Below are 22,503 nucleotides of genomic sequence, written 5' to 3' on the forward strand. Positions count from 1 at the left end.
GACATTCAAAATAAGTGGAGAGAGGTATATGTAGGCAAGACAGAGACACACAAGTAGGAGTAGAACCTTTCATACAGGTTGTGCTGGGGAGCGGGTGTGACTCTCACCATTGGGGGTTAGTCTTGTGCTGGGGGAACTGGAGGAGCTGCCCTGAGGAGATAGTGTCTCGCCTCCATTCTCCACACTAAATTTTGAGATGGAATCCTGATGGGACAGTGGTCGGGATGTTTTCCCTCTCAGGGCATCAATAATCTGTTATGACAAAGTGAAAGGACAGATGTTACTGACATAGACTTAGATACATAAAGGACAATTCTGTAATTAGGGGCATGAAGTTAGGTGCCCCTTTGTGCATGTATATGCACCAAAATGTAGCACTACTGCTATTGTATATGGACCCACATAACTGCTTTAGTGTGCAAATGTAAGGGGGGGCCTATATGTGGGATAGACATAGGTCTGTCTCCCAGCCACTATAAGTTAAAAGGTTTCACGAAAATAGGATAAAAGTTTAATCTGAGTTATGCATTTTTACACTGCAACATGCTATTTTCTTGTTGTTATATACTTGATTTGGAATAGTGCTATGTCGATGGAACTGATTTGCTATTGAAAACAGTACTTTGTTTCAACTATGCTGAATTTAATGAATACATTTAAGTGCACTCCGTTATGTCAGGTCTACAGTTGCTGTAACATAGGACGCATAAATGTAAGGCATGCCGATGCCAGTATTTTATAAAAACATTACAGAATTGGCTCTCACTATGTGGCATCAAGGTATCTACAAAGAAGCACCCACTCACAGAATAACCACCCTAGTCTCCAGATACAAATACTTCCTTCAGCCTTATAGTCACGTCTAAAGAAGGGATCCAGGTAATCTTTAATGTTAATGAGCATCATTTTATGTTGTTCAAACCAGCAACGTACCCTGGAATGTTTCACAAGGGGTGTGTCTCTGCCACCTCCACCCATATCTTCAAATCACCTCTGATCCAGTCTTTGCCCAGGCAGCGGCAGAGGCACTCATAGGCTTCCTGCGCTTGCACTGGGACTTTCTCTCTGAACCGTCCTGCCCTTTACAAAACAGGAAGTTGTGTCAGAAGGTGCGGGACAGCTCAGAGAGAAAGTACCACCGCAGGCAGCCTATAAGTGCCGCTGCCTGGGCAAAAACTTGAGCAGAGATGATTTGAAGGCATGAATGGAGGGGGCGGGTGGGCAGGGAAAATTGCAGAGCTTTGCAGGGCTGGGATGGGAAGTGAGAGATGTCAGTTTATCTGCATTTTCTCTCCTGCCCTCCATGGCACCTTAAATTAATACTCCACTGGTTCAAATGTATCAAAAGGTATAAGGAATCCAGTTTTCTGGTCCAGCATGGCTCCAAGAACTCTGCACTAGATATAGTGCACCAGGTTGATGAAAGCCTGCCACATTCATCTCTTAACCTACCCACATGCCCCTGGTTCCCCCTCCCTCATGCCCCATTTCCTATGGCTGCACCTTCTTGTTCTTTGCCACCATAAGCGAGGTGTCATTGTGGTAGTTCTTGATGCTGCAGTCAGCTCCATTCTTCATCAACAGTCGAACAATATCCAGTAGGCCACGGCCACTGGCAGAGTGCAAAGCTGTGTTTCCAGAGTATGTCTGTGAGTTTACATTTGCACCATTCTGTACAACAGAGACAAGCAGAAACTTATTGTCTGACAAACAACGATTTAGAGACCGATACTGGGGCATGACAGGAACTCTGACACGAGGGAGTAATTTTATGACTGTGTGCACATATGTAAGCACAGGTATGCATACAGTTTTCCCTGTGCTGACTTTGGTACATTTTCAAAGCAAAAGTATGCTTGGACTTCCACTTTTAAAATTACCCCAGAGAATTTATGTGTTTATAGTTATACCTGCTCTTTAGTACACATAGAGATGTATTTTCAAAGCACTTAGACTTACAAAGTTACTGTGGGGCTCATTTTTGAAAGAGAAAAAGTTTATTTTCAAAGCACTTAGACTTATAAAATTACATAGGTTACTATGGGGCTAATTTTTGAAAGCGAAAAACGTCCAAAAAGTGTCATAAAGCATTGTTGGGATGGATTTCTTATCAAAACAATCTATGCATTTTGTTTGCAGTGCGTCCAAGTCACAAGGGGGCATGTTGGGGGCGTTTCAAAGGCAGGATCAGGGCGTACCTAACACTTGGACATTTTACAGCCATAATGGAACAAAACCAAAACGTCTAAGGGCAAAAATTTCAATGCTTGGGTCTAGACATGTTTTTCTAACGAATAACACAAAAAGGTGCCCTAAATGACCAGATGACCACTGGTGGGATTCAGAGATGACCCCCTTATTCTCCCAGTGATCACTGACCCCCTCCCACCCCCAAACAATGTGAATAAAAATAGTATTCACCAGCCTCTATGACTGCCTCAGATGTTGTAGCTAGGTCCATTAGAGCAGCATGCAGGTCCCTGGAGTAGTGTAGTGGTGGGTGCAGTGCACTGTAGACAGGTGGACCCAGGCCTATACCTCCTCCTACCTGTTATACTTGTGGTGGAAACTGAGCCCTCCAAAGCTCAACAGAAACCTACTCTACCCACACATAAGATGCCCCCTTCACCCATAAGGGCTACTGTAGTGGTGTACAGTTGGGGGTAGTGGATTTTGTAGGGCTCAGCAGACAAAATAAGGGAGCAACAGTGAGATGTGTACCTGGGAGCATTTATATGAGGTCCACTGCAGTGCCCCTAGGGTGCCCCATTGCTCTCCTGAGATGTCTGGGGGACCAGTCTGTTACAAATGCTGGGCCCTTCGACATCCCAATGGCTTGATTTTGTGCTTTTTCAACTTGTGCGTTTTTCCCCCCCTGAAAATGGCCTCAAAAGATAAACGCGCAAAGCACAAAACCTTGTTCGAAATGGTATCTTTGAAAAAAAGATCGACATTTTTCCTTTTTCATAATGGATATATTTTCTATTCAGTTTTGGTACGTTAGTGCAAAACGTCCAAAGTCTGACTCAGACACACTATCGAAAATGCCCCTTTATGTAACTTTGTAAGTCTAAGTGCTTTGAAAATAAGTCCTATAATTGCAACAATATACGTGGGACACACTTTCAGTTGGGGTAAACCGCTAAATCATACAACCAATCAAAACCCCTAAGCCAGTGGTTCCCAAACCTAGTCCTGGAGGCACCCCAGCCAGTCAGGTTTTCAGGATATACACAATGAATACTCATGAGAAAGATTTGCAAATCTTTCTCATGAACATTCATTGTAGATATCCTGAAAATCTAACTGGCTGGGGTGCCTCCAGGACCAGGTTTGGGAACCACTGCCTTAAGCAATGCCTTTCTTTCAGAAAGTGCATCTAGCAAAAACCTTTGCAGGCATTTAGAACTATAAATCTTCATAGGCCCACATTTTTCTATTTTATAATTGTTTCAATAAGCATTACTTCTTGCAAACACAATTCTCATTCTTCATGCTTCAAAAATATATGTATAAAAATAAAAAACCTTATCTCAAACCAGCTGTCACGTAGCCTCCTGACAAGACCATTCTGAAGGAAGGAACGTGGGTTCTGCCAGTATGGGAACCATCCCCTGATGCAATATTTGAAACATGGTCATCTCAGGGGACAGCTGGTTTAAGATACGTTTAAGATATGTTTTGTGACTTTTTTACATATATTTTTGAAGCATGAAGAGTGAGAATTAAAAGGGTTTGCATGAAATAATGTTCATTTAAACAATTATAAAATAGAAAAATGTGGACCTTTGAAGAGCTATAGTGCAGAATGCCTGCAAAGTTTCTGGCTAGATGCACTTTTTGGCGACCTGATATAAATAACAAGGAAAAGCTTTAGCACAGATATGCATGTATTTTTAAAAGTATACTTATAATTACAACACCCTCCTCAACCCCATTTCCAGAAATGCCTCCATTCAGCCCAGGTAAAGTTATGGACTGTTTGTGTATAACTTAAGGGGTCTTTTACTAAGGCGCGCTCGCGTTTCTGGCACGTGCTAAATATTAGAGACACCAATGCATTCCTGCACCCTCTAGCCACTCACTCTCCAAGCAGCAAATGACAGTCTTCACAAACAGGCTGCAGCAGTGCACAGGACAAAGAGACAAACAGAGACAACAAACAAGTAAGGGAATGAATTATGAACTTGGGGACAGTGAATGGAGAGGGATAGGGGGAGGGGATGGGGGAGATAGAGGAAGGAGTAGTGGTGTTTGGGTTTGGGGGCTAGAAGGGGTAGGGAAAGCTGAAAAGATAAAACACAAATGAGGCAGGGGAGGGTGAAAACGTTCTGACTACGGCACACAGACAAAGGTAACAGGTACTCAACAAACTCTCAGCTTTCTCTCCAAACAACACTCTCGCCACTCTCCAACTGCACAAAATCGCTAATGGGTCTAAAGACGACTTCCCCCTTATCCTGGTCGCTTTTATTTCAGGTCTAACTAAGGACGCCCATGTTCCGACCCATGCAAAAGCATTTCGCAAGTCGTTATACGCTGGGGGCGCCCATCTCATAATGCCGCCCATAACACGCTCCCTGTGGGGACCACCACAGATGGGCGTCCTCGTGCTGAGGACGCCCTTACGGCCCAGTTTTGATTATTGGATTTGAGCGACCTTCTTTCACAGGGACGCCCATGTGCCTTTTGTGTCGCTTTTTGGACGCCCTTTTCTTTCGAAAATGTGCCTGATTGTGTTGTCATTGCAAGTAGCATATACCATGCCATACTTTGTATTGTTGTTCGAATATTTTTACTGCTCTAATTGCCTATTGTTCATGTTTGATCTATTCTTTCTGTACACCGCCTTGAGTGAATTCCTTCAAAAAGGTGGTAAATAAATCCTAATAAATAAAATAAATATATGCATCTCTAACGTTTAGCGCGTGACCAATTTTAGCGCGAGCTAAAAATGTGAGAAAAAAGACCCCCCCTTAATATGCATATTGGGTGCATAATTTTATAAAAGCTTATTTTTCCACGGAATGTACCCCTTTATCTCCTGGAATGCTTTTGAAAATTACCCTCTTGCAGACCAGACTCCACCAACTCGCACCATCTGGTTTACAGTATCAAATTATTGGACCTCTAGCACTTACGGATACAGCTTCTAATCTTACTGCAATCGCCACCACACCGTATCTCTTCTGTGATTGAGTCATATAGGGGGTAATTCTATAAAGTAGGTGCTAATATGTGCCAAGTACATGTGTAAATACTGAAACCCTGCTCAAATGCTACTCTGTAAATATGTGCATATTTTATATTATGTATATTTGATAGGTAGATGTATACATGCACGGAGTAAGGGCAGACTCTGAGTGGAACATGGATGGGACTCACACTTTACTATCAGGTCAATATTCAGTCTATGATGGTGACTGGCTTACAAGTCGTTTCTAGCTGCGGGCTGATTTTTTACATTACATTACATTGCTTTTTATATTCTGCAGCTACCCTTAGAGCTCAGTGCGGATCACAGGGAAGAATGAGCAGAAAAACAATGCAAGCGAACAAAGCACAATCAGAATATAAAACAATACAATACAACAATACCAGCATAAAAACTATCCAGACATAGTAACATAGATGACAGCAGAAAAAGACCTGCACGGTCCATCCAGTCTGCCCAACTAGATAATTTCACGTGTGCTACTTTTTGTGTATACCTTACCTTGATTTGTATCTGCCATTGTCAGGGCACAGACCGTATAAGTCTGCCCAGCACTAGCCCCGCCTCCCAATCTTGGCTAAGCTTCTGGGGATCCCTGGGCTTTAGGATAAAAATTTCTTTAAAGTTTTTAATAATCTAAATTCAAAATAGTTTTGGGTTTTTCTCAAATATAATGGAATTGAATTCCAGATAACTGGTGGTTGATACAGAAAAAAAACATATGTTTCAAACTGCTAGGGTTGGGACAATGAAGTTGTAAATTATCATGAAAACCTCTATTTTTACTAGTAGTCTGAACCCAATTTAACAAATAGGCTTGAGTTAACTCTGAAAATCCACTGTTGGGGCATGTATGGCTCCTGGCACTGAATATGCAAGTACGAACGGTGACCTAGACCCCGCTGACAGATGTTTTGCTGTTCTGCCATTATGCAGTTACTTAGCTGGTTAGCAGACTGAAAATCTCGGTTAACCAGCTAAGTTTCCGCTCTGCCCTAATTTTGCCCCTGGACCACTCACAAACTAACCAGTTTCAGCATAGGTGGTTAGAAGGATATTCAGTGGCACTATCTGATTAAGGGGTCCTTTTACTAAGGCGCGACGAAAAGTGGCCTGGCGCTGGTGTAGATGCGTGTATTGGACGCGCGCAGGTCCATTTTTAAGTGTGCCTGAAAAAAGGCCTCTTTTTTTTGGCTGAAAATGGACGTGTACCAAAATAAAAATTGGTGCGCGTCCATTTTGGGCCTGAGACCTTACTGCCACCCACTGACCTAGTGGTAAGGTCTCACGCGTAATAGTCTACGCACGTACAATGCCGATTACCGCCTGGTTAGTGCTGCGTGCCGTAAATTTTCCGCTGCGCTTAGTGGACGTTTGTAAAAAATTAAATTACCGCCCAGACCACAAGGTAGCCGGACGGAAGTTCAAAACTGACACACATAGGTGCCTACGTGGCTTAGTAAAAGGGTCCCCAAGAGCCACTGAATATCCCAGATAGCCCTGCACAAGTGATATAAATAACCAGGAGTCTCTCTTGGCTGTTTAAATCCCTTTGAATATCGACCCATTAACTTATAGCATGGTATAAGTTAGACAAGTATCTCCAGCAGTTAGGCATGAGTATGGCTAGCTAAATGCTTGTGCTTAACCGTGTATGCAAGAATATCCGTGGTTATGCTAGTGTTCTATAAAGGAAAAGTAGGCATTACTTTCCTTTATAGACTATCCTCCAAATTCTATATATCGTGCCTTATTTTCCGTGCACAAATTGAAGCTTATTCTATAACAATACGCATAACTTAATTGGTTAAATAGCTAATTAGTGCTGTTAATTGGATGTTAACAAGCAATTATCAGCACTAATTGGTATTAAGATTTATACACACAACTTGCTAAGTGTATTCTCATCTTATCTTCACAATACAACTCAAATAAAAACAATACTATAAACACTCCAAACTATACTCTCCCGGTCTCTGATAGCCTGAAAATTTTGGGAGTTACGATTGACCGAAATCTCACACTAGAAGACCATGCGAAAAATACAACAAAGAAAATGTTCTTCGCCATGTGGAAACTTAAAAGAATCAAACCTTACTTCCCAAGGGACATATTCCGCAGCCTAGTACAATCAATGGTGCTGAGCCACTTAGACTACTGTAACGCAATTTACGCAGGTTGTAAAGAACAAGTCATTAAGAAGCTGCAGACAGCCCAAAATACAGCAGCTAGACTCATATTCGGGAAAGCAAAATACGAAAGCGCCAAACCCCTAAGAGAAAAACTACACTGGCTCCCTCTAAAAGAACGAATTGAGTTCAAAGTATGCACCATGGTCCACAAAATTATACATGGGGATGCTCCGGCCTATATGACAGACCTTATAGACCTACCTGCTAGAAACGCAAAAAGATCAGCACGTACGTTCCTCAACCTCCATTACCCCAAATGCAAAGGATTAAAATACAAGTCCACTTACGCAACCAGCTTCTCCTACATTTTCACGCAGCTATGGAACGCGCATCCGAAGACCATAAAGACAACGCAAGATTTAACTATCTTTCGAAAACTACTGAAAACTGACTTATTCAAGAAGGCATACAACAAACAACCGTCCTAATCACCAAACAATAAGAATGAAGAATAAGATTGGACCGACCCTAATCACGCGACCGAGCAAACTCAATGACCTTAATGAACAAACAATACCACTTCTAATCTAATATCGACTACTATGCAACCACAAAAAGCCGACTAACCTCACTGTCATACACTATTACTCTCACCCTAATGTCCTCACCTGAGCAACTACATAATGCCGACACCTACACAAGATCACAATGTATTCTTCTACCGTGAATGTACGCACTTGATTGAAAAACCATGTGCTAATATGTACGCAAGATCACAATGCATTCTTCTACCATGTATGTACGCACTTGATTGCAAAACCATGTGCATATTTGTAGTCCGGAAATGGCAATCGCCATTACGGCAAATGTAAGCCACTTTGAGCCTGCAAATAGGTGGGAAAAGGTGGGATACAAATGCTACAAATAATAATAATAATATTCTGTAACATGGTGCACATAAATTCTAAGTTGCCTATTTGAAAAGGGGAAGGCCATGAGGGATGGGAGTTTCTAAAAATCGATCCGCATTATTATAGAATATATCTGCTCTGTGTCTAATTAGGCACTGGGATTTATGTCAACTAAAACATGGCCTAAATGAATGTGACCAAATTTGGTCGGTCACATGGAGAGGCACTCGGCGTATTCTATATACTGCGTGGAAATGTAAAACTATTCTATAAAATGTAAGCGTACTTTTTTACTGCACAGATTTTTCTGGCGCCATACATAGATTCTAACTCTATTTTCCCATCAGGTGCCCTCTAGGGGGTCTATATATAAGCTGAGCACAAAGATAAAACGGTTATTTCTACACTGTATATTTAACCACACTTATTTGATCATCTGTGCGGTTAATTCCTCTCAGAATTTGAATATGTGATTTTAAGTCTGTCATTTGTGCAGCCGCAATTACCCTGATAAATGTAGCCGGTCAGCATTAATATTATGCTAATTTATTTTATTTATTTATTGCCTTTTTTTAACAAATTCATCCAAGATGGTGCACAGCAAGAATAAAACAAACATAGGCAATAGACAATTATAGCAGCAAACATATTCAACTATCTAGTATGCTACTTACAAAGTCAAAACAATACACATTAAAACATCTTAATAGACAACATAGGGTGGAAGCGGAGGTGGAACATAACACACACAGTAACAGGAGTTGGACAGAGATAAAGATGACTAACTTAAGGAAAAATTGCACGTGGAGTCAGACTTGCTTAACTCACTTTTCCTCAAAACCCCACTTTCACTATGTTTACTACAATTTAAAATAGTCTCCTTAAAGACTTGTGATTGTAATTGTAATTGTATTTACTATGTAAGCCGCATTGAGCCTGCAATGTGTGGGAAAGCGCGGGGTACAAATGTAATAAATAAATAAAATAAATAAATAAATAAATAAATAAATAAAAGATACATGAAAATGAGCTCAGCTTGGGCAGGAGTGGATAAGCAAGTCCTGCTACAGTATGTGAAGCTGGTGACTAGCTAGTAAGTTGCTCCGTCCATTAAAGGCTTGGGAGAGGAGCCAAACTGACCAAATTCGAAAGCCCATCCCAGAGTGCCTCCACTCTGGCCCCATTTTTTCCTCAGCTAAATTTGCACAACTGTGATCCGAACCACACCAATTTAGTAAGAAAAAGGGGCTAAAACACAAATTTAGCAAAGTCATCTTTTGAACAGTGACATTTAGCCTCCTCCATTCAAGCTTAGAGGGTCAGCTCTGTCTGCCCCAGAACTATTTAAATAATTACTCATTTAAAAAAAGACCCCCCAAAACAGACTAGCCAAATCTCCCCCTCTTTTGGGGCATTGAAACAGGCCCCTTGCTCTTCCTTCAATGTAACAATATATTGCTCCTTCTCTTGACAAGAGCCACTTCTGTTCTCCTACATCAGAGGTGGGCAACCACAGTCCTCGAGAGCCACAACCTAGTCGGGTTTTCAAAATTTCCATAATGAATATGTATGAGATCTATTTGCATACAGTGAAAGCAGTACATGCAAATCAACCTCATGCATATTGATTGTGGAAATCTTGAAAACACAACCGGGTTGTGGCCCTCAAGGACCGTGATTGCCTATGCCCACCCCTGACCTACATGATAGTTCACTACACACAGAATAGAAGAACACTGGATGCTCACAGAATCTCGCAAAGTGACTGGCTGAAAACCTTCAAGTACTTAAATAAGATAATTTGAGAATTAACTCCTTCATTCCATAACAAGTGGCGCCAATTGCCCATGTAAGTTATAGAACACTAGAACTTATGCTCGTAACTGTCACAGTTATGTGTGTACATGCTAAGCACACATTCAATGGTATTCTGTAATTTTAACATGCAACTGCCTTACTGCTTAAAAGCCAAGGGGGTGTTCGGAGGGGGGGGGGGAGACTCCCACTTACACATGTAAGTTACAGAATACTGTAAGATACTGAAAACAAGGCAGACGATCCACAAATTCCAAGATGGAAATAACAAGAGTAGATCAATAATAGATACACATAAACCTTTATTCGTAGATACATGCATACATGCCAAATTTAGTCACACACATTTACACCTGATAGTGACATGGTGAAGTGAGCCCTCTAGGGACAGAGAAAGTACCTGCATATACCCCCTGATTCTGTAAAGGCCATCAAAACCTCTGCACAAATTTAGGCACGGTCCTGATTTGCATGCACAATTTAATAAGATGAGCCGATTTGTGCCAATAATTGACTTTTTAACAAGCAGTTATTGGCAGTAATTAGATTTACTGTTGCTTCTTTTATTGATGACAATTCAAAAGTGAACATACAGCCAAAATTTATAGAAAATCACAGATCAAAATATGTATCTGTTATCAAACCTTTAATAATTTTAGTTCCCCCAACTCCTACCAAGAACCCCACCCCTACCCTCCGTATAATGTTGCAACTACTATTATTGCCATACCGGTTTACATGATGCCAAGAATCTGCATGTTTCAAGAATCAAAGCATACTACAAACAAAGGCCAAATTAAAAATAATCCTCCGTGATCAAATGAAGGGAAAGAAAGCCCTTAATCCATCATAAGCCCAACTCCACCCTCCCCTAAACTGTATCACATCTGAAGGGAATAAACTAAAGCCATTTTTAACACGGTAAAGTATACAAGACCTATAATAAAAAAAACACTAAATTGGAAGCATCCTTGGAAAGAGCAGCACTGTACCAAAAGGAAGAGTATCCCACAGAAACCAATCCCTCCTGCCCCCCAGTCCAGAAAGATTACTTCCACATCTCATTCTATAACAAATTCCCAACCTCACCCTAATAAAGTCCAAGAGACTAGGTTTCTTATAGTCTCCCAGAACCTTCCGATCTCAGAGGGGCCTTAAACTAAGCATGCACTAATTAGATGTAATTGGCTGTTATGTGTGTAAAGTTAGGCGCAGGATCCGCGCCTAAACTTTACACAGGGCTCGGAAAGTGGGTGGTCATGGATGTCTTAGGGTGGGTGCATGTATGGCCATAAGGATTAGGCATTATTCTATAAGCCACGCTGAACTTTAGGCACAGCTTATAGAATAACGCTTAAATGGGGGGGGGGGGGGGGGGTTTCCGGCAGCAATTTTTTTAGGCACCATTTACTGAATCTAGCTTAAAATGTGTACGGTGCTGCGTACATCTAGAAGTACTACAGAAACACTTAGTAGTAGTAGTATTTAGCATGCCTAAATTGGGCACCTAAACTGTGGAACACAGTTAGAAAATTGCTCCCTAAAAGTGGATCTCACCTGAAGCAGCAGCATCACCAAGTTCATGGAATTATTTTCCACAGCGTGTATCAAAGGAGAGCGACCACTCTTAATGTCCTTACAGAGAGAGAGAAAAAAAGGGTTATTAATAAAGATTTATAAAATGCAATATATCCCAGAACTGACATACAAATTACCTGCAATGCATGCACTCTCATATGCGCATTCAGCCCTGCCCACACAGACTTACAAAATTATACACTTGTGGCTACGTACAACAGCATCAATGTCCGCTCCATGCTCCAGCAAAAACAAAACAGCATCTGTATTTTTGGTGTTCACAGCAACATGGAGAGGAGTAAATCCTGGAGAAAACACAAAAGAGCACACAGCAGATCAGATAAATTAACATGGAGGGGGATGATGGACAGGAGAGAGAGGAATGGCCAACAGAAAAAAGGAGGTGATACTGCCTCTGTGTAGGTCTCTGTTAAAATCTCATTTACAGTACTGTGTACAATTCTGGAGCCCTCACCTTCAAAAAGATATAAATAAGCTACTAAAATGATCATTTTTTTCTGTTTATATGATATAAAGATGGGGCGAGAAGGCCCTACAAAAAGCTAATATCTGGAACTTTCTTGAGTAGGTATACAGATTTTCTGTTGCTGCAGCTCTCGTTCTCTCTCTGAGCCCAAGTTCACACTTAGGCCAAGATGCACAAAGATCCAGTTAAGAATCCAACTGTATTTCCAAATCGCTAAAAATTACCGATCTGGAAATACAGACGGATTCCCAAAGAGAATCGCATGCAAATGAGCTGCTCGTTGCTTTTGCAACCCAGCTCATCTGCATACAATATGGGGGAAGCCAGTCGGTGAGCTGAGCATGTGCAGAACAGCCAATTGCTATGCGTGGCTGCTCTGCGGATGCACGGCTCTCATACACTCAGACAGCGTGTACAAAAGCAGTAGAGGTAGCCTTTTTTTTTTGCAAGCACAAAAGCACTGTTTTTTTTTAGATGGAGCAGCATGTAGGCGGTGGGTGGGACAGCTGATGGGCAGACCTGTGTTGGGGCTCCCTGCCTCCCCGCTGCCGGGAAAAAGTGGGAAAAGTGCAGAATATGCTCTCTGCTGCTTTTAGCTGTCATTTTCTGTGAGGAGTCAGCATCAGGGTCACCGCAACTCAAAAAAGATATAGTGGAATTAGAAAAGGTGCAGAGAAGGGCGACGAAAATGATAAAGGGAATGGGACGACTTCCCTATGAGGAAAGGCTAAAGCGGCTAGGGCTCTTCAGATTGGAGAAAAGGCGGCTGAGGGGAGATATGATAGAGGTCTATAAAATAATGAGTGGAGTTGAACGGGTAGATGTGAAGCGTCTGTTTACGCTTTCCAAAAACACTAGGACTAGGGGGCATGCGATGAAGCTACAATGTAGTAAATTTAAAACGAATTGGAGAAAGGTTTTCTTCACTCAATGTGTAATTAAACTCTGGAATTCGTTGCCAGAGAATGTGGTAAAGGCGGTTAGCTTAGCGGAGTTTAAAAAAGGTTTGGATGGCTTCCTAAAGGAAAAGTCCATAGACCATTATTAAATGGACTTGAGGAAAATCCACTATTTCTGGGGTAAGCAGTATAAAATGTTTTGTACTTTTTTGGGATCTTGTCAGGTATTTGTGCCCTGGATTGGCTACTGTTTGAAACAGGATGCTGGGCTTGATGGACCTTTGGTCTTTCCTAGTATGGCAATACTTATGTACTTGTTAAATCACAAGAGAACTGTGAAAAATTACAAGAGGACCTTACAAGACGGGGAGACTGGGCGTCTAAATGGCAGATGACATTTAATGTGAGCAAGTGCAAAGTGATGCATGTGGGAAAGAGGAACCCAAACTATAGCTACGTAATGCAAGATTCCACATTAGGAGTCACCAACCAGGAAAGGGATCTAGGTGTCATTGTTGATGATACGTTGAAACCTTCTAATAAGTGTGCTGCGGCGGCGGCTAAGAAAGCAAATAGAATGTTAGGTATTATTAGAAAAGGAATGGAAAACAAAAATGAGGACGTTATAATGCCTTTGTATCATTCCATGGTGTGACCGCACCTTGCATATTGTGTTCAGTTCTGGTCACCGCATCTCAAAAAAAGATATAGTGGAATTAGAAAAGGTGCAGAGAAGGGCGACAAAATGATAAAGGGGATCAGACGACTTCCCTATAAGGAAAGGCTAAAGTGGCTAAAGCTCTTCAGCTTGGAGAAAAGATGGCTGAGGGGAGATATGACAGAGGTCTATAAAATAATGAGTGGAGTGGAAAGGGTAGACGTGAAGCATCTGTTTACTCTTTCCAAAAATACTAGGACTAGGGGGCATTCAATGAAGCTACAAAGTAGTACATTTAAAACGAATCGGAGAAAAGTTTTCTTCACTCAACGTGTAATTAAACTCTGGAATTCGTTGCCAAAAAATGTGGTAAAGGTGGTTAGCTTAGCAGGGTTTAAAAAAAGGTTTTGACGGCTTCCTATAGGAAAAATCCATAGACCATTATTAAAATGGACTTGGGGAAAATCCAGTGCTTATTTCAACATAAAATGTTTTGTACTTTTTGGGATCTTGCCAGGTATTTGTGACCTGGATTGGCCACTGTTGGAAACTGGATGCTGGGCTTGATGGACCTTTGGTCTGTCGCAGTATGGCAATAGGTGCTGCTTGTGTGCATCGTTCAGAAAATGGCTGTACATTGCTTTGCATGCATTTTTGTATAGTAATTAGCTTATTATAATACCTTTGCATTCCGTTTTTGTTAGCTGCTACCGTGACAGGAAAAGAGCTTGGAGAACCCTTTTGTACCTGTCTCGCTGTACTCTTTGCTAGGGCCGCCAAGAGACAAAGCTGGGCCCGCCCCACTTATTTGTCCTGCTCCTGTCACTGTGGGTGGTAAAATTCCCCAGGGACTGGTGCTAGCATGGCTCTCCTGTTCCTGTGCATGGCAGCAGAGTCCTTCCTTCCTTCCAGATGCGTCCAAAGAGGCTGTTTAGACGCGGCAGGAAGGAAGTACTCTGCCCTGCGGCGCTGCCACACACAGGAACAGGAGAGCAATGCTAGCGCCGGGCGGGTCACCCTTGGATGCCGGGCCCTGGGGAATTTTGCCCCACCTGCCCCCCCCCCCCCCCCCCCCCGGCAACCCTGCTCCTTACTCGCCAAACCGTGTAGAACTAGTCTAAAAACCACGTTGCTGGCTCGTTAGATTTTGTGCATCTGGGCCTAGAAGTCTTCTCTCGTCCTTCTTTCTGACTCTCTTCTCCTTGCCTCCCCCGCCCCATGCTCTCGTATTACAGGGATGTGGGGATGGTATGGGTATAGTGTGCAGAGGCGGCTAAGAAATAGAATGTTAGGTATTATTAGGAAAGGAATGGAAAACAAAAATGAAAACGTTATAATGCCTTTGTATTGCTCCAAGGTGTGACCACACCTTGAATACGGTGTGCAATTCTGGTCACTGCATCTCAAAAACGAAATAGCGGAATTAGAAAAGCTACAGAGAAGAGCGAAGAAAATGATAAAGGGGATGGGATGAATTTCCTATAAGGAAAGGCTAAATTGGCTAGGGTTTTTCAGCTTGGAGAAGAGACTGCTAAAGGGAGATATGATAAGAGATCTACAAAATACTGAGTGGAATGGAACAGGTAGATGTGAATCGCTTGTTTACTCTTTCCAAAATTACTAGGATTAGGGGACCCAAATGAAGCTACTAAGTAGTACATTTAAAACAAATTAGAGAAAATATTTCTTCACTCAATGAATAATTAAACTCTGGAATTCGTTGCCAGAGAATGTGGTAAAAGCAGATAGCTTAGCAGGGTTTACAAAAGGTTTGGCTAATTTTCTAAAAGAAAAGTCCATAAGACATTATTAAGAAGGACTTGGGAAATTCCATTGCTTATTGTTAGGATAAGCAGCATAAAATCTATTTTACTGTTCTAGGATCTTGCCAGGTACTTGTGACCTGGATTGGCCGCTGCTGGAAACAGGATACTGGGTTTGATGGACCTTTAGTCTGTGGCAGTATGGCAGCACCTATGTTCTTATGTTCTAAGATTAGAATATTCCCTTCAGTAGAATAAATTCTGGTATTTAAGGTTTGATTGTATCTTGGGTATACTTCCTGCATCCTAGTTCCCTACAAATATATGTGTGTACTGTGCACTTAAATGTAATGGTTATACACACACCCCTGTCCTTCTCTACCTACCCATCACTTTTGTCTATTCTGTTATACTTAACTTTTATTTTCTTTATCAATATCCTGTAATCCCTATTACTATGTAAGCCAAATTGAACCTGCTTTGAGTGGGAAAGCGCGGGGTACAAATGTAATAATAATAATATATGTGTGATAATATACCTGAATGTGATGGCTATAAAGGGAAAGGGAACTTGATATACCGCCTTTCTGAGGTTTTTGCAACTACATTCAAAGCGGTTTACATATATTTAGGTACTTATTTTGTACCAGGGGCAATGGAGGGTTAAGTGACTTGCCCAGAGTCACAAGGAGCTGCAGTGGGAACTGAACTCAGTTCCCCAGGATCAAAGTCCACTGCATTTACCTCTAGGCTACTCCTCCACTCCTATGCATGCTAAGTGCACATATTATTATTATTAATTTAGATTTTGCTCACACCTTTTTCAGTAGTAGCTCCAAGGTGAGTTACATTCAGGTACTCTGGATATTTCTTTGTCCCAAGAGGGCTCACAATCTAAGTTTGTACCTGAGGCAATGGAGGGTTAAGTGACTTGCCCAAGATCACAAGGAGCAGCATTGGGATTTGAACCGGCCACCTCTGGATTGCAAGACCAGTGCTCTAACCACTAGGCCACTCCTCCATATGTGTGATGGTGTATGCTTTGTACTCACCCTCGTAGTTTCGTGTCTCCAGGTCTACATTCCCCTGGGAGGGCTCAGTCAGTGCCCGCAGGCAAGCAACACTGCCATGCTCACATGCTAAATGTATGCATGTCTGTCCATTCCGATCCAGTGTCATTGGGGAGGCTCCATGTGGCACGAGAAGAGACACCAGGGCTGGCTGCTTAGTGATCACTGCCAGGTGTAGAGGGGTCTGGGGAAAGATTACAACAGAATGAGAAGAAATTAGTTGAGGGGAAGAAGCACAGAAAAAATACGACAGTGACAGAGTAAAATGTTATAAATAAGGTCTTGATTTTATCATGGTCCTGAACAACCATGCCAAACATGTAGTAAACGCATGCAGAGCATGGCTCATGGAAATTTTCCAACCCGTGTTTACGTGTCTCTGACCTGGTGGAGTGTGGTGGTTAAAACGGAGTAGTACCGAAATATTCTGTTGATTTTGAAAGACGACATAATGAAAACACGAGAGATAACATATTAAATCATTAGCTGTCCTTGCCAACTGATTTCAAAGATTTTACAGTTTAACAACAGAATGCCACTGTCAAGGGCAACAGTTATTAGTTGGCAGTACATATAGCAACCATTAAGAAAGCTATATGGTTCAGTTAGTAGGTTTCACAGTATGAAATACACATCTGAATCACTAAGAGGCAGTCCATCGAGGATAGGGCTATGGCAGCAGCATTTAGGGGTGCATGATAGAGGAAAGCACAAAAAAAATCTTGTAAGGGATTTGCCTTATCCTCAGGGAGGGTAAGGAAATAGAAGAAAAATGACACGATTTCTTTAACTTAGTCTTCACTGATGAGAATGTTGGGGTCATCAAAGATGATTTGGAGTAGCTAAAGCACATCGCTGTAAGTCTAGAAGATGTAATGGATCAAATTGAAAAGCTCAAGAGCAATGACCAGGTCCAGATGGTGTTCAGCCCAGAGTCCTGAAAGAGCTCAAACATAAAACTGCTAGCCTGTTACTAGTAATCAGTAACCTAACATTCAAACTGCTACGACACCTGAGGATTAGAGGGTAGCCAAGTAATGCCAATTTTTAAAAAGTGCTTCAGAGGTGATCTGGGAAACTATAGACCAATGGGCTTGAGTCAGTGCTGAGCATGAAGGGTAAACATTTATGCCTACAGTATGTATAAATATTTAGAATACTAGCACTCACAATTCCCAGGTCCAGACGGATGCCATCAAGGAAGATGCCCTGGTATCAGGCAGCTGATCTCTTGGGGCCTTTTGCTATCCTCAGGAACTAACTAGCCCTACATTCCTCTACCCTTACAAAGGAAGTTTCTTGGGTTCTCCCTGTCCTCCTCCACCCCTCCAAATGCTGAGGGCAGACACAGCTCCGCCTCCAGCTAGTACTAGAGATTCTTATTATTTAATGAAACACAAAAGAATCATTCCAACCTTCCAATTTTTCTCTTTCACAGAATTATATTTCCCATTATTGAAGGTTATATCTAGACTGTACAGAAACTTCGCCAACGTTCCTCCAAGAACAAGAAACGTCTCAAGGTATTACAGCTTCTAGTCAACCTTCTGACCAAATCTGCCCCCTTCTTTAGGCATAGCATTCCCAAGTTCAAATTCATTAGTCTACAACACCAAGCCCACAAGGGAGCCTCAATGTAAACCCCTTAGTTAATTCCCCTGGTCCTATCTTACTTCAGATACTAGGTTAATGGCTTTTTTATCTATGCCTCTAAGGGTCAGATGCACTAAACTTAACGAGCCATTGAGCACGTAGTAAACCATGGCATGCACTAAATGCTTCTCCGAGCCATTTTCCGATCACGATAGCAGCTAACGAAAACGGAATGCAGATGAGCAAATAGTATTATAATGTGTAGAAATCGTATTGTAATAAGATGCACTACCGTTTTCCCCGATTGCCTAACCGTGGAAAATCTAACGGGAGGTCTGTACCTCTTGTTGGGGCTGTGCGGGATTTCAAAACTTCTATAAATGTAACAAAAAAAAAATCAGGGAAAAAAACGTCCAAGTGCTCGTCAGGGCTGTCCTTTATGAACGTCCTTCACTGCCTAACAACGTCCAAGTGCTCGTCAGGGCCGTCCTTTATGGACGTTCTTCACTGCTTAGCCACATCCAAGTGCTCATCAGAGCCGTCCTTCTAAAGTCCCTAACATGGACGTTAAAAAAAAAGGATGGCCCTGATGAGCACTTGGACGTTTTCCCCCAGATTTGTTTTTGTGATGGTCTTCTGCGAGGACGTCCAAATCAAAAAAATATTTGGATGTCTCTTTCGATTATGCCCCTCCTCCAGGTCTCTCTCAGCCAATCACAGCGCGTTTAGCTGTCACTGGAGTCAGCTAAACGCACTGTGATTCTCTTTCGATTATGCCCCTCCTCCAGGTCTCTCTCAGCCAATCACAGCGCGTTTAGCTGTCACTGGTGTCAGCTAAACGCACTGTGATTGGCTGAGAGAGACCCGGAGGGGGGCATAATCGAAAGGGACGTCTAAAAGGTTTTTTGATTTGGACGTCCTCGCACATCCCGATGCTGGCGGTGGTCATTTAGGGCAACTCTCACCCCCCATCGCCCCCAGAGCCGCGCGTTCCCAGGGAGGAGGGTCTGCACAGTCAGCCGCAATCCACCCCTTCTTCCGCTCCGGCCCACGGCTCTAACAAGTACTCATCAGGGACGTCCTTTTTGGATGTCTTTGGCATGTGCAGAGCAGCCAGCATAACGCTTGGCTGCTCTGCGCATGCTTGACCGGCTGACTGGCCTCCGAGGGAATAGAGAATGCAAGTGAGCTACAACGAGCAGCTCATTTGCATTCCCTTTCCTTGATGCATGGCCGTTCCCTACCGATTCGCTATGGAATCGGTAAGGGAACGGCTCTTCCAAGGACCTTAGTGCATCTACCCAAGGGGCTACCCTTCCCCCTTCTACACTAATCAGGCTGGAGCCCTTAATGGCAGCTAGATGTGTTTCTTAAGACAGTATTCTTTCAGTAGAGCAATAACCTACAGAATAGCCTTTCTTTAAGGTTAGTTCCATTGTACAAGAACCAGAGATGCCAAATTACCCAGTTCCATGATGGACATTTTTGACCAGTCCTGGATTTGAACTTACACCCTAAAGCAGTGTAGGATTTGTAGTGCCTGACCCTGCCTATTGAATCAGTGCTGCAAATCCTATAATGCACCATGATGGGGTGGTCAGAAATCCAGGACTGCCCCAAATCTCCAGCCTGAACTGGGTAACTTGACATCTCTGTATGAACTTCCTTCTCTTGGCTGTTTCCACAGGCACAAAACCCAAAGCATTGTAATTGTCTCTGCTGTGCGTAAGCACCTAAATCCTGACTGATAATCATCAAGGATGTTTCTATCATCCAGAAACTCAATAACCTGCTCTATAACCATTTTTTTTTTCAATTACCTTGCCAATTCAAAACTGGCCAGTAATTAGACACTTGCAAGGGAACTCCATCGTGAACTTAAATCATGGTCTCCAGATCACTGGGAGCCTACGGATGTTGGCTAATGAGGGTGTAATGGGGTTTCCTCCTGCTAGTTATAAGAGAGGGAGACTCAGGGACCGATTGGGGGGAGGGGGGGAAGGAAAGATCATTCTTGGGCAGCAAATGAAAATATCCCCTTCCCCAACAAAAGCACCAGCTGAGATGCACCACAAGATCAAGTCTCTGTTTTAAGAACACATGAGGAGTCCCACTGAAAGGGTACTACTGTGAGAAAGTTCACACTGCTAGACATCCACTGACAAGAAATACTGCTGTGAGGAGGTTCACACTGCTGAAGACTCACTGGCAGGGTACTGCTATGAGGAAGCTCGCATAGTTTGGAGTAAATGCAGTAAACTCAAATACATTGTGTGTTTGTGATTCGGTGTTTGTAAAATGTAAATGGTAAAGCATCCTGCCCATCACTGACTGTGAGGGAATGTGTTTGTGTATATCTGCGTCAATATGGATGTGTATGAAAGATATGCCATCCAGTTTCACTCATTCTGTGTATCTCTGTCTGCAGAAACCAGAGGAAACCCAGTAACTGTGCAGTTCTAACTAACCACATCAGCCACTATCTCGCCGCTGACGCAAACAGCCCCTTCTGAGAACCACAGTGCCTCCGTCAGGTGCTCTGTTTACTGGAAGCAGTACACTGTTAACCTGTGCACGGGAACTGTCTGAGAACCTTTTCACGTTTACGCATCTGTACACTATGCTCCTGCCAAGAAGGAGAGGAACGACCCATCATGCTCAAGGGGTGAGAAAGGGGATCTCAGGGCCAGCCTCAACTCCTTCCCAACCATTTCCTGCCAATAATAATGTGAGCCTTTTCACAAGTCTGCTCACAGCAGTGCTGGTGTGAACTCACAACAGTACCCTATCAGCATTCATGTGAATTATCTCACAGCAAATCTGTCACTCCCAGCATGAACTTCTTCCGAAAATGCTGGTGTGAGCTTCTTCAAAGCAGTGCCCTGTCAGTACTGATGTGAGCTTCCTCATAATAGTGGTGCCCTGCCAAAGCTAGCATGAGCTTCCTCATAATAGTGCTCTAACACTGCCAGTGTAAGGTTCATGGTAACAGTGTCCTGTCACAGCCAATTTGAGCTGAAGAACATTTTTGTAGGATTTTTACATTGGCCTAATAAAAGGTATCAGAACCTGCAATGATTTCTCCTTTGTAAAGCATTTCAAATAACTAGACAGGTCTGTTGGGAGAAGAACTTTTGGTTCTTAATATCCACTCATCTGTGGATGGATTTGTTGAGCAAACCCTACCAGTCTGTCTTCAGGAAGTCCAGTTTAAGGTGATTTACAGTTGGTTTATACCCCACTAAGAAGGCTTTGCAGTGTTTTACACTGAGGCCCAGATGCATCAACCAAACGTAAAAAAAAGCAAAAACGTAAAAGCCATTACCGAATTTTAAAAAATGAACAATGCTCCAAAAAAACAAGTCGCACATGTTTGGTGCGGTATTGTAAAGAACAATGCATCAATCCCCGTTGGTAATCGGCTCCTAAAGCATGCGCAGAACAGCCAGCGTTATGCTGGCTGCTCTGTGCATGCCAGAAAGGTCAAAAGACCAAAAGAAACCCCAAAACACCAACAAGTGGATCGGGAGGGGGCAAAGGCGCTCGTCAGAAGCATCCTGTATGGATGGCCTTGCCACCCCCCCGCCCTTGGTCACCGCTGCTGCTCCCCGCTTCCTCCGCCAGCATTAATAAAAGAAAACAAAAATCAAAGCTTCAGCCCCCGTCCCTTCCTGTCTCTCAACTCTTTCTTTCCCCACACAGCTCCACCTCCCGCCATCCTCCGCCCCTTGCCCCCCCTGAGATCGTTGCCGCCGCCGCCCCCCCCCCCCCCGCATTACCGGGCCCGTGCAGCGCCTCTCACCTCTGTATGAAGGCGCTGCATGGGCAAGAAGACCAGATCGCTGCAGTCTTCAGGACGTCTCTCTCCTTAGTCTTCCCTGACCTGGCCCCGCCCCTGTCTGACGTAAGAAACCTACGAGCCAGTAACGTGGGTTTTAAACTGGTTCTAGCCAGTTTAACGTGCAAGTAGCAAACCAGGACATTTCTGAATTTAAGAAAGCACAGGACAAGCACAGAGCATCTCTGAATGAGATTAAGTATACTTGTAGAGCTTAATAGTTGGTGTTGATGGGCAGACTGAATAGGTCATATCTGCCATCATTTTTCTATTTCAAAAGTATTCTTTTTTAAGCATTTGCACATACAGTTTAAAGTGGTTTAGGTCCAGCTGGATCGTTTTATATGTCTGATGTTTCCTGTACTCCACTTAGAATGTATGATGGGTGTGGATTTTAAATTTATATATATATATATAATTTTTTGATTACTAAACCTTATAGGTTGTTAGCTCTGTTGTCCTGGACTAAGAATCCTGGTGGTTTGTGTTCTCGGCTTATGGGTGTTTTTTTTTTTTTTTTTTACGAACTGTGGGACCCCTGTGG

General features: G+C 42.8%; 1 protein-coding gene across 1 annotated transcript in view; it reads right to left on the reverse strand.

Moving 5' to 3' along the window:
- Window positions 1-22,503, reverse strand: part of LOC115475746 (B-cell lymphoma 3 protein-like) — a 41,768-nt gene that overhangs the window by 1,871 nt on the left and 17,394 nt on the right. The window contains exons 4-8 of the mRNA XM_030211703.1: window positions 16,511-16,712; window positions 11,868-11,956; window positions 11,631-11,708; window positions 1,504-1,671; window positions 108-252 (exon numbers count right to left, since the gene is read on the reverse strand). Coding sequence (XP_030067563.1) covers window positions 108-252; window positions 1,504-1,671; window positions 11,631-11,708; window positions 11,868-11,956; window positions 16,511-16,712 — 682 coding nt within the window. The remainder of the gene's footprint in view (window positions 1-107; window positions 253-1,503; window positions 1,672-11,630; window positions 11,709-11,867; window positions 11,957-16,510; window positions 16,713-22,503) is intronic.

Source organism: Microcaecilia unicolor, chromosome 8, assembly GCF_901765095.1.
Source record: "Microcaecilia unicolor chromosome 8, aMicUni1.1, whole genome shotgun sequence".
Taxonomy (NCBI): Eukaryota; Metazoa; Chordata; class Amphibia; order Gymnophiona; family Siphonopidae; genus Microcaecilia; species Microcaecilia unicolor.